Source organism: Rutidosis leptorrhynchoides, chromosome 8 (genome assembly GCF_046630445.1).
Source record: "Rutidosis leptorrhynchoides isolate AG116_Rl617_1_P2 chromosome 8, CSIRO_AGI_Rlap_v1, whole genome shotgun sequence".
In the NCBI taxonomy this organism is placed as follows: Eukaryota; Viridiplantae; Streptophyta; class Magnoliopsida; order Asterales; family Asteraceae; genus Rutidosis; species Rutidosis leptorrhynchoides.
Window position 1 is genome coordinate 60,254,424 of NC_092340.1, and position 17,002 is coordinate 60,271,425.

At 35.7% G+C, this 17,002-nt stretch overlaps 1 protein-coding gene across 1 annotated transcript; it reads left to right on the forward strand.

The window, feature by feature from the left end:
* Positions 1-15: 15 nt before the first annotated feature.
* On the forward strand, positions 16-16,488 carry LOC139863453 (uncharacterized). Its single transcript, XM_071852088.1, has 4 exons — positions 16-205; positions 305-1,931; positions 10,854-12,616; positions 16,319-16,488. Exons 1-4 carry the CDS (start codon positions 16-18, stop codon positions 16,486-16,488), a joined length of 3,750 nt encoding a protein of 1,249 aa, XP_071708189.1.
* The last annotated feature ends 514 nt before the right edge of the window (positions 16,489-17,002 follow it).

Below are 17,002 nucleotides of genomic sequence, written 5' to 3' on the forward strand. Positions count from 1 at the left end.
ATTATTGTTTTCATTATGGGTGATGAAACTGCTCTTACTCTTATTAATAAACTTGATTTTAGTGATCCACTTTATTTGCATCCTAGTGATACTACTGGTACACCACTTGTTTCTGTCAAATTAAAAGGAATTGAAAATTATAATATCTGGAGTAGATCTATTTTGCTTGCTTTAGGTACTAAAAATAAAGTTGGATTTATTGATGGTACATGAATAAAAAATACTACTGATGATGTACTTGCTAGACAGTGGGATAGATGTAATTCTGTTGTGTTAACATGGTTACTTGGATCTTTAAGTGAAGAATTGTATTCTGGTTCTATTTATTCTGTGGATGCTGCTACTGTGTGGAAGGATTTAAAAGATACTTATAATAAAATAGATGGATTTGTTATCTTTAATCTGTATCAAAATATAAATACTGTTAAACAAGGTAATAGTACATTAGCTGAATACTATCATAAGTTGAGTTTTTTATGGGTTCAGTATGAAGCCATGATCAAATTGACTAAATGCACTTGTGATGCTGCTCAAACTAATCAAACTCATAATAATATGTTAAGATTGATGCAGTTTCTTATGGGATTAAATGACAGTTATATGGCTGTTAGGAGTAATTTACTTCTTAGAGATCCTTTGCCTGATGTTAAAACTGCTTATTCTGTGATTTCTAGAGAAGAGACTCATAGAAGTGTTATTAATGGTGAATCTAGTAAACCTCAGAATTCTGTGTTTTTATCTCAATCTGATACTAATAGTACTGTTGTTAACTATAGTAACACTAATAGAAATAATAACTTTAATAGAGGAAATGCAGGCACAAATACTTTTAATAGAAATGTCTACTCTAACTTAAAATGTACAAAGTGTAATAGGGTTGGTCATACTATTGATAGGTGTTTTGAAGTTGTGGTTTACCCATCTAATTGGAAGAGAAAACCCTTTGTTAATAAGTTCAATAATAATAATAAAAGTGTTACTAACAACAATGCTGTTAGTAGTAGTTCTGATGTTTCAGGTTCAAGCAATATGAATCTTACAAATGATCAAATGATGAGACTCCTATCTCTAATAAATGAAAAGAATCATGTAAATGAAATTGCTAATGATAATATGGCAGGTACTGTTTTTAATGGGAGTAAGAAGTTTAATGAAAATTTTGGTACATTTTTTAATGCAAATGGATGTTTAAAAAATAATAAAAGTAAAAGTTGGATTGTAGATTCTGGTGCAAATCAACATATGACTGATTCTATTCAAGGTTTAACTAATGTTTTTGATGTAACTCATTTAAATCTTACTGTTGGACATCCTAATGGTACAAAAGCTCTTATTAGAAAAATAGGTGATTTAAACTTAACCAAAAATATTGTTTTGCACAATGTGTTAGTTATACCTGAATATTGTGTAAGTCTGCTTTCTGTGTATAAACTTTCTAAGGATAATGATTTATTTGTTGGTTTTGATAAGTCTAAGTGTTACATTCAGGACTTGAAGCTAGGGACAATTGTAGGGACCGGTGATATGTATGATGGTCTCTGTGTATTTGATGTAAGCAATTCTGTGTGTATGAATGTTTGTTTATCTGAAAATAAAAGTTATATATCTAAACAATTATGGCATTATAGACTTGGTCATCCTTCTAATCATGTTCTAGATATTTTGAAAAAGAAAATTGCTATAACTAATTGTGATAAAAAGTTAATTGAACCTTGTGATATTTTCCATAAGGCAAAGCAGACAAGGGATTCTTTTCCTCTTAGTGATCATAAAACTACAAGTCTAGGTGAATTGGTTCATCTTGATTTGTGGGGACCTTTCAAAGTTCAAAGTAGAGATGGATTTAAAACTCCTAGTCTCTCTCAATTAAGAGTTTTTGGTTGTCTTTGTTATGTTGTTGATTTAAAACCTAAACATAAATTTAGTAGTAGGTATGTGCAGTGTGTTTTTATTGGCTATTCAAATCAAAAAAAGGGTTATAAACTTTTTAATCTTGAAAATAAAAGTGTGTTGTTTTCTAGAGATGTTAAGTTTAATGAAACAGTTTTTCCTTTCAAAATTAAAAAGTTTTCTGATAATTGTGATAGTAGTAGTGATTTGAATCAAATTAATTTTTTTGATTATGTTTTGAGTCAATCAAATTCTCTAAGTTGTAACATCCCGTTTTTCTTCATACATGTCTGAGGTACTTGATTGATCTTTAGAATGTTCATACTTGGTTGTATAATAGTATAAAGATGATTGTACGATGAGTGCATGAAGTGTACCAAGCGTACACGTGTTGCTTGTTCGAATGTCGAAGAAAAACTGGACGTTGTTTGAGTTACATGATGTGTACGTACCTTTTCGATCCCAAATAAAGTTTGAGTTGACATTTCAAAACCTTACCATTAGAAAGGAAATCTTATTACGTTTCCAACGATATTTGATTCATCGAAAACGGAGTTACGGTCAAAAAGTTATGGCCAAAACAAGTTTGCTGAAGTTCGGATGAAACAGGCAATTGTCACGGCGCGACAAATTGCTCCGCGGCGCGACAAATGCCTATGTTGAAGGTCAGAAAGCTTGAAAAACATGTTCTAAAATCACCCTTTGGGCCGCGGCGCGACAAATTGCTCCGCGGCGCGACAATAGGCACGATCTGGTGCTGTTCAGCCTTTTAATGAGTTAAATGAAGGGCAAAGTTGGTATTTCACATATGGACGGGTTTTTGGCCATAAAACTGATCCCAATCTTATCCAAACCTCATTCTCTTCATTCTCCTTCCCTCCCACTCACACACCAAACCCTAGAGAGAGAGTAAAGGGTTTAGAGAGAGAAAGCTCAAATCGGGGAAGAAGAAGAGTGTTTTGGGTCGGGTCACAAGAGTTAAAGTTGTTCTCCTCGTTCACGGCTACGTTGTGGTAGTAATGGTATGTTCTAATTCCGAAATTCATCTTTATGATTTAATATTCAAGTTAGGGTTTTTAGATTTTTAGTTGTAAAACCCATTTAGATGATGAAGTGGGTTTATGGAAACTAGTTATTTTTTATACATGGCGGGTTTTGGGTTGATTGACGTTTTGGCCATGATTAGGCTTTGGTTTTGGGTGTACTCACTTAGTTTAGTGATTTTGGAAGCGTTGGAACCTTTTTTGGGTGTATTTGAGTTGACTAATTTTGTAATGGGTCAAAATTAGGGTTTATGTGTCAAAATGGGTTTTGAGTCAAGTTTTGGTGAATTAAGTATGTAAATACTTGTTTTAGGTGTTATTTGGTGTTTTGGTAATATAATCACTAGTCGTTAGTGATTTTGGGCGTTTTTGAGACTTAGGTCAAAATGGGTCGACTTTGATTGGGTCAAATTTGGTAATGACACTAAATTGAATTAAATGGATGTTAAACACTTTTTGTTAAGTGTTAAATGGCATTTTTGAATGAAAGTGAACGTGAGAAATGATTTCGGGTTGAAATTGGTATTTTAACCATAAAGTCAAACTTGGTCAACCATGAAACGGGTTTTTGGGCAATATACAAGATAGTATGCATTTAATGGCTAAAGTTGATGTATTTGGGTATTTCGGGAACGCGAGAACTAGTCTCGTTAGTTTTGGACCTTCGGGTGTCGTTAAATGTATAAAAAGGTGTATTTTGCACTTAGGTGTCTAAATGGGTGAATTGTGGAGGTAGGTATAAACCCTTGGTTAAGGGTGTTTGCGTCAAATTCTCTTGAAGGGAATGTGTATTGATTGTGTGAATACCTATATGTATATTATAGGTAAAAGCTTGCTCGGTTGCGTTTGGTGGCGACTTTACATACATGACTTGTGCATGCATCTCGAGGTGAGTGGAATAATTATGCGTGTACGTATATAATGTATTTATTTGTGTGATATGAATGTGGAATTGTCACGGTGTTCAAGACACCACATTCTAAGTAACGAGTAGCATTGTCGCGGTGCTCAAGACACTACTCATTGTTTGATTGACATGTGGTATTGTCGCGGTGTTCAAGACATCACATGGTCATGGGAGTGGAATTGTCGCGGTGTTCAAGACACCACTCATTGTTTTGATTGACATGTGGAATCGTCGCGGTGTTCAAGACGCCACATTGTCATGGGGGTGAGTTAGTCGCGGTGTTCAAGACATCACCCGGGGGATTAGTGATTACGCGGTGTTTAAGTAACACTAATGGATGTTATGAACTCCGATGGTCTTTCAAGTACCGTTCCCTTGTACGATTGGTTAACCATGGTTGAGTGAATTTGTATTTAGCATATTAAATTGTGAACTATATGCTATTGTTGTTGCTAGCTTCTTGTGAATTGTGGATAGTAGTTTATGCATGATGTTTGCATGGCTGTCGAATTGCTAGCTTGTATGCGGTATTGTGTAAGTGTTTGCAAGTAAGTAGATTATATATGTATATGTATAATTATTGCATTCACTAAGCGTTAGCTTACCCCTCTCGTTGTTTACCTTTTTACAGGTATTGTGATTGTGAAGCTAGCTAGTTGATAGACTAGTTGCGTAGTAGCGCTTGGGCTCTATGGGGTAGCTTTCGGATATGGATGTGGATTGGGGATTTTGTAGATCCTCGGGATTATGCTCTTGGTATCGGGTTGGGCTATTGTGTCTTAACCGTGGTGTTGTATAAATGTTTCGAGGTCGCATCGTTTGGTTGTGTCGAGTCAAACCTTGTATGTGAAATACATTCTCGTAAGGATGTATGGTGTCATTGTAAACCAAGAGTCGAGATAAAATGTTTAACGTGTTATTATGATAAATTGTATATGGATAACTATTTCGAAATGGTTTGTATACTTGGGTGATATTGGGACCTAACAAAAAAAAAAAAAAAAAGTACTCCGTTTTTGGTTAAACGGTTTGGGGTTGTTTCAAGTGGTATCAGAGCATAGTCTAAGGGAATTAGGTGACCTTGGAATAGGTGCCTAGTCTTAGACTTTTGACGGATGTGCGTTATTTGCGGGACTTGTAGGAATACGGGTCGGATTGAGATTTGTTAGTGCCTTAGAGTAGGTGACTAACTAGGACTTATTTTTGTCAAAAGTGTGATTATGTGGGGCCTTATTTCGTGTGTGAATTAGTGCCTTAGATAGCTAGTGCCTAATGTAAGTAGGCGAACGTGGACATTGTTTTAGTGATAGTCACCTAGGATGTAGGTTGACTTGTGGTTGCAGTGTACTTGTGTACATTTATTATTATATTGTATATAGGTGTATATATATATACAGGTATCTTTTGTGTGGTATCCTAGGAATGAATCTATTAGAGAGATTCGTATGTTTGACGGTTTTGAGTGATCAAGTTCACGTAAGGGCTTTGGTCATTCGGGTACTAGAATTTATCGCGTGTTATTTTGTGTGAATGTTGCGTCAGTCCGGGTAAAGTACTTTGCGTGACCGTGTGGAAATGGTAAGGTACACATTTGTAATAATGACCGATCACCATTATTACGAAAGTGTATCTTGACACTAAGCATGACATGACAAGTACCGAACGGAGGAAACGTGGCATGGTTGGGGTAGAACGGGACGAATTAGGAATCTTCTATTGGTTCCTAGGGTATAGTAGTCTCGAGTGATGTGCTTGTTGTCACATCAGGTTCTTTGTGAGTCGGGAAGTGTACGATGGATTCGGTTAGTTAAGTGAGCGAGCCAACTCACGACTTTGGTGCGTGCTTAGTCACCCTGGGTAGTGGGTGCACTGTTGAGATTGTTATTGGTTTTAGTTACCCATCGTAACTGGGATGACGAAATTACTCTTGTGTGTGTGCGACGAGGACTTGAATTCCATAATGGAATGCGACAAGTTTAATGATTGTAGTTTTGAGTTACACTCGGTAGAGTGTGTGGTTAGAGAATCGTGTTAGGATTCTTGTTGTGTGTGTCGCCTTGGAATTGGCGAATCGGGGAGTCCTTGGGTCATTAAACTCATGGGAGTGGGACCCGTATGACGATGGTTGCGTTAGTGTGTTGTTGATTATAGGGCAACATTCTTAAGGGAATACCCCTTGTAGTAGTGGTTTTATCGAGGTGTAGAAAGGATGTAAGACTTGGTGTTTCCAAGCATCCCCTTAGTGATTGGATGAAAGGTTTCGTTAGGCTATGTTGTTTTGGCCTTGTGGTGTGTGTAGCGTGTGATCGCTAGAAACTTTCAAGAAGACAATAAACTGTAAGGTTTGTCGGATAGGTGTGACTTCGAGTTATTATTGTGGTAAAATGGGTGACATCGGGTGTATGAAACCCAAAGATCGAGTTTCTAAATTTCGGTAGATTGTGGTGGGAGTCTGCATGACACTGCGTCAGGTGCCTTCTTATACCTGCTAGTGTAATGTTCAACTCCGGTGATGGTGTGATCACTCTGTGCTTAGGGTGCCCGTGAGATGCCCTTAGAAGTAGCGGAGATTACAACAGTGATCGACGAGTGATTGTAATTCGACGGTTAAGAAAGTCGGAGTTTAAGAGCATTTCGGTAAATACTTCTTGGGAAGTGACTGATGAGCGAATCTTGTTGCTCTTAAGTGTTATATGGGTGAAGATAACCGGTGAGCTGGTAATGGAGTTCATGGACGGTTAGGCCGAAGGTTAAGATGAAGTGTTGATATTGCGGTCGATGCAATTATTGTGTCGGATTGGTCACTCTTCTCCATGGGAGTGAGCAATTGTTGGTAAGGGTTCGTTGCGTGGAAGGTCGGGCGATCTCGACTGAGATGTACGATTGATTAATCGGAATGACGTATGCTTAGGCATAGAGACGTATGTGGGACTTTGGCGGAGTTCGCCTTGCGAACGATTAAGGCAGTCGATTGTGATTTGTGGTATGAAGGTGCGAAGTCGTCGCGTGTACGACACCTCCGGTAATTTTGTATGACGGCTCTGAGAGCCTAAAGTGAATTTGCAGTGATTCGGTGTTTATGATTAGTGATGAGAATGATCATGTGTGTTGTGGAATGGTAATTCCGCGGGATGTTATCATCTTTGCGGTAAGAATGTGGAGCTAGATCCTAAGTGGGGGAGTTTTTACTGCCACCCGAGGAAGCTCCCGTGGTACTAGATCAAGTGAAGTGTAAGACCTCTTAAGTAAGGTGGTCGTGTAGTACCAAGGTGCAGTATGAGACCAAGTGTGAAGTTTGAGATCACGGAAGTGAGAGAATGTAATTGTTATTGTGGGTGCTCTCGTGATAATAATTTGGGTAGATGTGAAACTCGGATAGTACTGTCAAGTGAGTACGAGTTCGAGATGACAGTGAATACTGTATTTTCCCTGTCGGGAAACGTGATCGTGAGAATTTTCAGTGGATTATTCCACTTTGTGGATGGTTGTGAGGCGGGGAGCGCCGGTTCTGTTTGTCTCACGTCGAGACACGCGGTTGTTGTTTGTTTGCGAGAGTGTGTTCCCTAGTGATGCGACCCGTTGGTTGCATGGAAATGTCAAGGCCATCCTTTATGGACGGTCTAGGTAGTAGGGTTCACCCGACGTCGGTGAATATTTTAAGGGTCGTGTGACGAATTGCGAATTGTCGGGATAATAATTCGCCATTGACAGGATTCTAGTACACGAATAGTTTCCATGCTAGTACTAAGGAGCCGTAGGGTATGGATGCGTTGTAGGGTTTGGAGGAGAAACCCTGTGTCGAGTGTTGATGATTTTCCTAGTTCGTGGTGTATTATTGTCGTCCTGGATTAATCCAGAGACTGGTGATCGTGTGCGGATCGATCGATGGGAAAGTTTGTGTTCCCTAGAGTGATTATTTTGGTGATACCGAAATTTCTTCGTTGAAGGAATAATCCGGTTGCGGAAATGAGGGAGGTTGGTTCTTGAAATAGAGAACATACTTGATTGACCGGTTGAGTGTTGCGTTATGGACTGTTAAAGTGCAGAGTTTTAATGGAGGCAGCTTGAACGTTGAGCGCGTGAAATATCGCTTGTTGCGGTAATGCACGCTAGGGATTATTAGCGTGTGGTGAAAACTTCGGATTAATGGAAATTGTTAATGGAATTGTTGCAGACATCGAGTTTGGATGTGTGTCGGAGGACTATAGAGTGTAGGTTCGGATTAGTTAAGTGACTAGGATCACGAGGACGTGATTGAATTTAAGTGGGGGAGAGTTGTAACATCCCGTTTTTCTTCATACATGTCTGAGGTACTTGATTGATCTTTAGAATGTTCATACTTGGTTGTATAATAGTATAAAGATGATTGTACGATGAGTGCATGAAGTGTACCAAGCGTACACGTGTTGCTTGTTCGAATGTCGAAGAAAAACTGGACGTTGTTTGAGTTACATGATGTGTACGTACCTTTTCGATCCCAAATAAAGTTTGAGTTGACATTTCAAAACCTTACCATTAGAAAGGAAATCTTATTACGTTTCCAACGATATTTGATTCATCGAAAACGGAGTTACGGTCAAAAAGTTATGGCCAAAACAAGTTTGCTGAAGTTCGGATGAAACAGGCAATTGTCACGGCGCGACAAATTGCTCCGCGGCGCGATAAATGCCTATGTTGAAGGTCAGAAAGCTTGAAAAACATGTTCTAAAATCACCCTTTGGGCCGCGGCGCGACAAATTGCTCCGCGGCGCGACAATAGGCACGATCTGGTGCTGTTCAGCCTTTTAATGAGTTAAATGAAGGGCAAAGTTGGTATTTCACATATGGACGGGTTTTTGGCCATAAAACTGATCCCAATCTTATCCAAACCTCATTCTCTTCATTCTCCTTCCCTCCCACTCACACACCAAACCCTAGAGAGAGAGTAAAGGGTTTAGAGAGAGAAAGCTCAAATCGGGGAAGAAGAAGAGTGTTTTGGGTCGGGTCACAAGAGTTAAAGTTGTTCTCCTCGTTCACGGCTACGTTGTGGTAGTAATGGTATGTTCTAATTCCGAAATTCATCTTTATGATTTAATATTCAAGTTAGGGTTTTTAGATTTTTAGTTGTAAAACCCATTTAGATGATGAAGTGGGTTTATGGAAACTAGTTATTTTTTATACATGGCGGGTTTTGGGTTGATTGACGTTTTGGCCATGATTAGGCTTTGGTTTTGGGTGTACTCACTTAGTTTAGTGATTTTGGAAGCGTTGGAACCTTTTTTGGGTGTATTTGAGTTGACTAATTTTGTAATGGGTCAAAATTAGGGTTTATGTGTCAAAATGGGTTTTGAGTCAAGTTTTGGTGAATTAAGTATGTAAATACTTGTTTTAGGTGTTATTTGGTGTTTTGGTAATATAATCACTAGTCGTTAGTGATTTTGGGCGTTTTTGAGACTTAGGTCAAAATGGGTCGACTTTGATTGGGTCAAATTTGGTAATGACACTAAATTGAATTAAATGGATGTTAAACACTTTTTGTTAAGTGTTAAATGGCATTTTTGAATGAAAGTGAACGTGAGAAATGATTTCGGGTTGAAATTGGTATTTTAACCATAAAGTCAAACTTGGTCAACCATGAAACGGGTTTTTGGGCAATATACAAGATAGTATGCATTTAATGGCTAAAGTTGATGTATTTGGGTATTTCGGGAACGCGAGAACTAGTCTCGTTAGTTTTGGACCTTCGGGTGTCGTTAAATGTATAAAAAGGTGTATTTTGCACTTAGGTGTCTAAATGGGTGAATTGTGGAGGTAGGTATAAACCCTTGGTTAAGGGTGTTTGCGTCAAATTCTCTTGAAGGGAATGTGTATTGATTGTGTGAATACCTATATGTATATTATAGGTAAAAGCTTGCTCGGTTGCGTTTGGTGGCGACTTTACATACATGACTTGTGCATGCATCTCGAGGTGAGTGGAATAATTATGCGTGTACGTATATAATGTATTTATTTGTGTGATATGAATGTGGAATTGTCACGGTGTTCAAGACACCACATTCTAAGTAACGAGTAGCATTGTCGCGGTGCTCAAGACACTACTCATTGTTTGATTGACATGTGGTATTGTCGCGGTGTTCAAGACATCACATGGTCATGGGAGTGGAATTGTCGCGGTGTTCAAGACACCACTCATTGTTTTGATTGACATGTGGAATCGTCGCGGTGTTCAAGACGCCACATTGTCATGGGGGTGAGTTAGTCGCGGTGTTCAAGACATCACCCGGGGGATTAGTGATTACGCGGTGTTTAAGTAACACTAATGGATGTTATGAACTCCGATGGTCTTTCAAGTACCGTTCCCTTGTACGATTGGTTAACCATGGTTGAGTGAATTTGTATTTAGCATATTAAATTGTGAACTATATGCTATTGTTGTTGCTAGCTTCTTGTGAATTGTGGATAGTAGTTTATGCATGATGTTTGCATGGCTGTCGAATTGCTAGCTTGTATGCGGTATTGTGTAAGTGTTTGCAAGTAAGTAGATTATATATGTATATGTATAATTATTGCATTCACTAAGCGTTAGCTTACCCCTCTCGTTGTTTACCTTTTTACAGGTATTGTGATTGTGAAGCTAGCTAGTTGATAGACTAGTTGCGTAGTAGCGCTTGGGCTCTATGGGGTAGCTTTCGGATATGGATGTGGATTGGGGATTTTGTAGATCCTCGGGATTATGCTCTTGGTATCGGGTTGGGCTATTGTGTCTTAACCGTGGTGTTGTATAAATGTTTCGAGGTCGCATCGTTTGGTTGTGTCGAGTCAAACCTTGTATGTGAAATACATTCTCGTAAGGATGTATGGTGTCATTGTAAACCAAGAGTCGAGATAAAATGTTTAACGTGTTATTATGATAAATTGTATATGGATAACTATTTCGAAATGGTTTGTATACTTGGGTGATATTGGGACCTAACAAAAAAAAAAAAAAAAAAGTACTCCGTTTTTGGTTAAACGGTTTGGGGTTGTTTCATAAGTCCCAATGATGAGGAGAGAGACATCAGTGATGGTGAGGGTAGTAGTGGTACTTGTCCTTTAAGAGATGAGTGTCCTACTGATGGTAATGCTAGTGACACTTGTCCTTCAAGTGATGAGTGCCCTATGGCAACACCTTTGGACAATTCTACATCTCCTGAGGGCACAAGTCATTCTGAACCTGTTGTTGATCAAAACTTAAGGAGATCAACCAGAGAGACTAATATTCCTAAGAAATTTGATGATTATGTTATTGAAGGAAAAGTTAAATATGGTGTTGAAAGAGTTGTGAATTATTCTATGCTTAATTCTGATAATTGGTGTTTTGTGTCTAACTTGAATAAATCTGTTGAACCTAAGACTTATAAACAGGCTGCATGTGATCAAAATTGGGTAGATGCTATGAATCTTGAAATGGCTGCTTTAAATAGAAATAATACTTGGGAAATTACTGAATTACCTCCTGATAGAATACCTATAGGTAATAAATGGGTTTATAGAATTAAATATAAGTCTAATGGTGAAATAGAAAGGTATAAAGCAAGGCTTGTGACTAAAGGGTATAGTCAACAAGAAGGTATTGACTATGAAGAAACTTTTTCTCCTGTTGTAAAGCATGCTACTATTAGATGCATTGTTACTCTTGCTGTTAATAACAACTGGCCTATGTTTCAATTAGATGTTAATGATGCATTTCTATATGGTGATTTATATGAAGAAGTTTATATGACTTTGCTTGAAGGATATTTTTCTGAAAATGATAATAGAGTATGCAAACTTAACAAGTCTCTTTATGGACTTAAACAAGCTCCTAGGAAATGGAATGAAAAATTAAACTCTGCTCTTGTTGAACATGATTTTAAACAAAGTACATGTGATTACTCATTATATGTTAAGTCTTCTGATAATGTGTTTATTGCTATTTTGGTATATGTTGACGAAATTGTTGTAACTGGTAATAATCTGAATGAAATTGAGAAGTTTAAATTGTTCTTGAAGTTAAAATTTCAAATAAAAGATCTTGGGAAGTTGAAATATTTTCTTGGAATTGAAATTTTAAATAATGAAAAAGGTATTTGTATGAATCAAAGAAAATATTGTCTTGATCTTCTTAGTGACTATGGTATGCTTGGTTGTAAGCCTGCAAATACTCCTATTGAATCAAATCTTTATGTTGCTTGTGATCCAAGTGAAAAAGATCCTTTGTTATCAAATATTACTGAGTATCAAAAACTGATTGGTAGATTAATCTATCTTACTCTTACTAGACCTGATATTTCTTATGCTGTACAAGTTCTTAGTCAATTCATGCATGCTGCTTTACAATCTCATTTGAATTTAGCTTTTAGAGTTCTTAGATATCTTAAATGTGCTCCTGGAAAAGGAATTCAGTTTGTTAAAGGTAATGGTCTTGATGTTTATGCTTACTGTGATGCTGATTGGGGTAAGTGCAAGGTTATGAGAAAGTCTGTTTCTCGATACTTAGTTTATTTTTGTGGATCTTTAATATCTTGGAAAAGTAAAAAACAAGATATTGTTGCTAGGTCCTCTGCTGAAGCAGAATATAGGGCTATGGCAGCAGCAGCTTGTGAAATTGTTTGGATAAAAAATTTGCTTCAAGAGTTGAATATTAATCTCAAACTTCCTTTTAACTTATTCTGTGATAATAATTCTGCCATTCAAATTGCTGCAAATCCTGTTTTTCATGAAAGAACCAAATATTTTGAGATTGATATTCATTTTATAAGGCAAAAATTTTCAATTGGTCTGATTAAAACTGTTAAAGTTCCATCTGATTTACAATATGCTGACATCTTAACTAAAGGGTTAAGTGTAGTGACCCGAACTTTTCCATGTTTATATATATTAAATGAAATTGATATTTACATGATTAAGTGTTTCCAACATGTTAAGCAATCAAACTTGTTAAGACTTGATTAATCGAAATAGGTTTCATATAGACAATTGACCACCCAAGTTGACCGGTGATTCACGAACGTTAAAACTTGTAAAAACTATATGATGACATATATATGATTATATATATAGTTAACATGATATTATGATAAGTAAGTATCTCATTAGGTATTTTAACTATGAGTTATATACATAAAATTGAGTTTATTGATTTAAGAAACTCGAAACGATATATATAACGATTATCGTTATAACAACGTCTTACTAAATACATATGAATCATATTAAGATATTGATACACTATGTTTAATCATGATAAATGATAAGTAAACATGTCATTATGTATATTAACAATTAACTACATATGTAAAAACAAGACTACTAACTTAAGGATTTCGAAACGAGACATATATGTAACGATTATCGTTGTAACGACATTTAAATGTGTATATATCATATTAAGATATATTAATATATCATAATATCATGATAATATAATAATTTAACATCTCATTAGATATAATAAACATTGGGTTAATAATATTTAACAAGATCGTTAACTTAAAGGTTTCAAATCAACATTTACATGTAACGACTAACGATGACTTAACGACTCAGTTAAAATGTATATACATGTAGTGTTTTAATATGTATTCATACACTTTTTAAAGACTTCAAGACACTTATCAAAATACTTCTACTTAACAAAAATGCTTACAATTACATCCTCGTTCAGTTTCATCAACAATTCTACTCGTATGCACCTGTATTCGTACTCGTACAATACATAGCTTTTAGATGTATGTACTATTGGTATATACACTCCAATGATCAGCTCTTAGCAGCCCATGTGAGTCACCTAACACATATGGGAACCATCATTTGGCAACTAGCATGAAATATCTCACAAAATTACAAAAATATTAGTAATCATTCATGACTTATTTACATGAAAACAAAATTACATATCCTTTATATCTAATCCATATACCAACGACCAAAAACACCTACAAACACTTTCATTCTTCAATTTTATTCATCTAATTGATCTCTCTCAAGTTTCATCTTCAAGTTCTAAGTGTTCTTCATAAATTCTACAAGTTCTAGTTTCATAAAATCAAGAATACTTCCAAGTTTACTAGCTCACTTCCAATCTTGTAAAGTGATCATCCAACCTCAAGAAATCCTTGTTGTTTACAGTAAGATATCATTCCAAATCAACGTAATACTCATATACAAACTTTGATTCAATTCCTATAACTATAACTATCTTAATTCGAGTGATAATCTTACTTGAACTTGTTTTCGTGTCATGATTCTACTTCAAGAACTTTCAAGCCATCCAAGATCCTTTGAAGCTAGATCATTTATTGTCACTTCTAGTAGTTTTACCTACTAAACTAGAGGTAGTAATGATGTTCATAACATCATTCGATTCATACATATAAAACTATCTTATTTGAAGATTTGAACATGTAATCACTAGAACATAGTTTAGTTAATTCTAAACTTGTTCGCAAACAAAAGTTAATCCTTCTAACTTGACTTTTAAAATCAACTAAACACATGTTCTATATCTATTTGATATGCTAACTTAATGATTTAAAACCGGAAAACACGAAAAACACCGTAAAACCGGATATACGCCGTCGTAGTAACACCGCGGGCTGTTTTGGGTTAGTTAATTAAAAACTATGATAAACTTTGATTTAAAAGTTGTTCTTCTGGGAAAATGATTTTTCTTATGAACATGAAACTATATCCAAAAATCATGGTTAAACTCAAAGTGGAAGTATGTTTTTCAAAATGGTCATCAATACGTCATTTTTTCGACTGAAATGACTACCTCTTACAAAAACGACTTGTAACTTATATTTCCGACTATAAACCTATAATTTTTCTGTTTATATTCATAAAATAGAGTTCAATATGAAACCATAGCAATTTGATTCACTCAAATCGGATTTAAAACGAAGAAGTTATGGGTAAAACAAGATTGGATTTTTTTTTATTGTTGTAGCTATGGGAAATATTGTAACAATTCTATACAAATCATATCCTAGCTAACTTATATTGTATTATACATGTATTCTAATGTAATCTTGGGATACCATAGACACGTATGCAAATGTTTTGACATATCATATCGACCCATGTATATATATTATTTGGAACAACCATAGACACTCTATATGCAGTAATGTTGGAGTTAGCTATACAGGGTTGAGGTTGATTCCAAAAATATATATACTTTGAGTTGTGATCTAGCCTGAGACGTGTATACACTGGGTCGTGGATTGATTCAAGATAATATATATCGATTTATTTCTGTACATCTAATTGTGGACAACTAGTTGTAGGTTACTAACGAGGACAGCTGACTTAATAAACTTAAAACATTAAAACGTATTAAAAATGGTGTAAATATATTTTGAACATACTTTGATATATATATGTACATATTTGTTATAGGTTCGTGAATCGACTAGTGGCCAAGTCTTACTTCCCGACGAAGTAAAAATCTGTGAAAGTGAGTTATAGTCCCACTTTTAAAATCTAATATTTTGGGATGAGAATACATGCAGTTTTATAAATGTTTTACGAAATAGACACAAGTAAATGAAACTACATTATATGGGTGAATGATCGAAGCCGAATATGCCCCTTTTGCTTGGTAGCCTAAGAATTAGTAAACCGATCTACTAATTGACGCGAATCCTAAAGATAGATCTATTAGGCCTAACGAACCCCATCCAAAGTACCGGATGCTTTAGTACTTCGATGTTGTTTTTATCATGTCCGAAGGATTTCCCGGAATGATAGGGGATATTCTTATATGCATCTTGTTAATGTCGGTTACCAGGTGTTCACCATATGAATGAATTTTATCTCTATGTATGGGATGTATATTGAAATATGAAATCTTGTGGTCTATTATTATGATTTGATAATATATAGGTTAAACCTATAACTCACCAACATTTTTGTTGACGTTTTAAGCATGTTTATTCTCAGGTGATTATTAAGAGCTTCCGCTGTTGCATACTAAAATAAAGACAAGATTTGGAGTCCATGCTTGTATGATATTATGTAAAAACTGCATTCAAGAAACTTATTTTTGATGTAATATATTCTTATTGTAAACCATTATGTAATGGTCGTGTGTAAACGGTATATTTTAGATTATCATTATTTGATAATCTACGTAATGCTTTTTAAACCTTTATCGATAAAATAAAGGTTACGGTTGTTTTAAAAATGAATGCAGTCTTTGAAAAACGTCTCATATAGAGGTCAAAACCTCGCGACGAAATCAATTAATATGGAACGTTTATAATCAATATGAACGGGACATTTCATTAAGTGTCACTCAACATGGCTTTCTTTCTAGTATACTTGGTTTATATGATATGTACCAAAAATAAGTTTGAGGGAGGGTGTTAAATTTATTAACAATCAAACTTATTTTTGGTATGTTTATGTTATTTTGCCTTATTTGTGGTGTTTTCTAGTATTTTATGCAGGCTTTAACATTCTTATGATTCTCAAGGGACTAGTTTTGACATTATCAAAAGTAGAGGGATTGCTGAGGTTGTGCAAAGAAGATTCAAGGATGTATCAGCTATTTTCTTCATTATAGAAGAGAATATGATTAGGGTTTCAACAGTTTTTACGATTTCATCATCTGCTTCATTATTCTCTCTCAAAGGAAAACCCTAGTTCATACTTTGTGAAGAATCAGTTCTTTTGATTCTTCTGTTTCAGTTTTACTTCATTCTTATCAGTCTTTGATTGTGTATTCTTAAATCTCAAACATCTTGAGATTTATTTTGATTTGTTCTCTGATTAAGGATTGTGTAATTTTGGCTAATAGTTGAAGTTTTCTGCTATTCCAGAAGTTTATTGTATTATGCATATGAATTTTGACTATTTTATAGGCATCAATCCCAAACTAGGGATGGCAAAAAAGCCCGAACCTGACGGGGAAAATCGAAACCCGACATAATTGGGCCGGGTCTGGTTCGGGTCTACGGGTCTCGGGCCGGGTATGGGATTGATTTTCAAAAAATATTCGGGTTCGGGTTCGGGTTCGAGTCTGGGTTTAAATAAACAACCGTCTACTCGGCCCGTTTACCCGGCCCGTATACCCGCATAATAATAATAATAATAATAACAATAATAATTAAAAATGAATAATAACAAAAATTAAATTAAAAAATATGTTGATTACAAG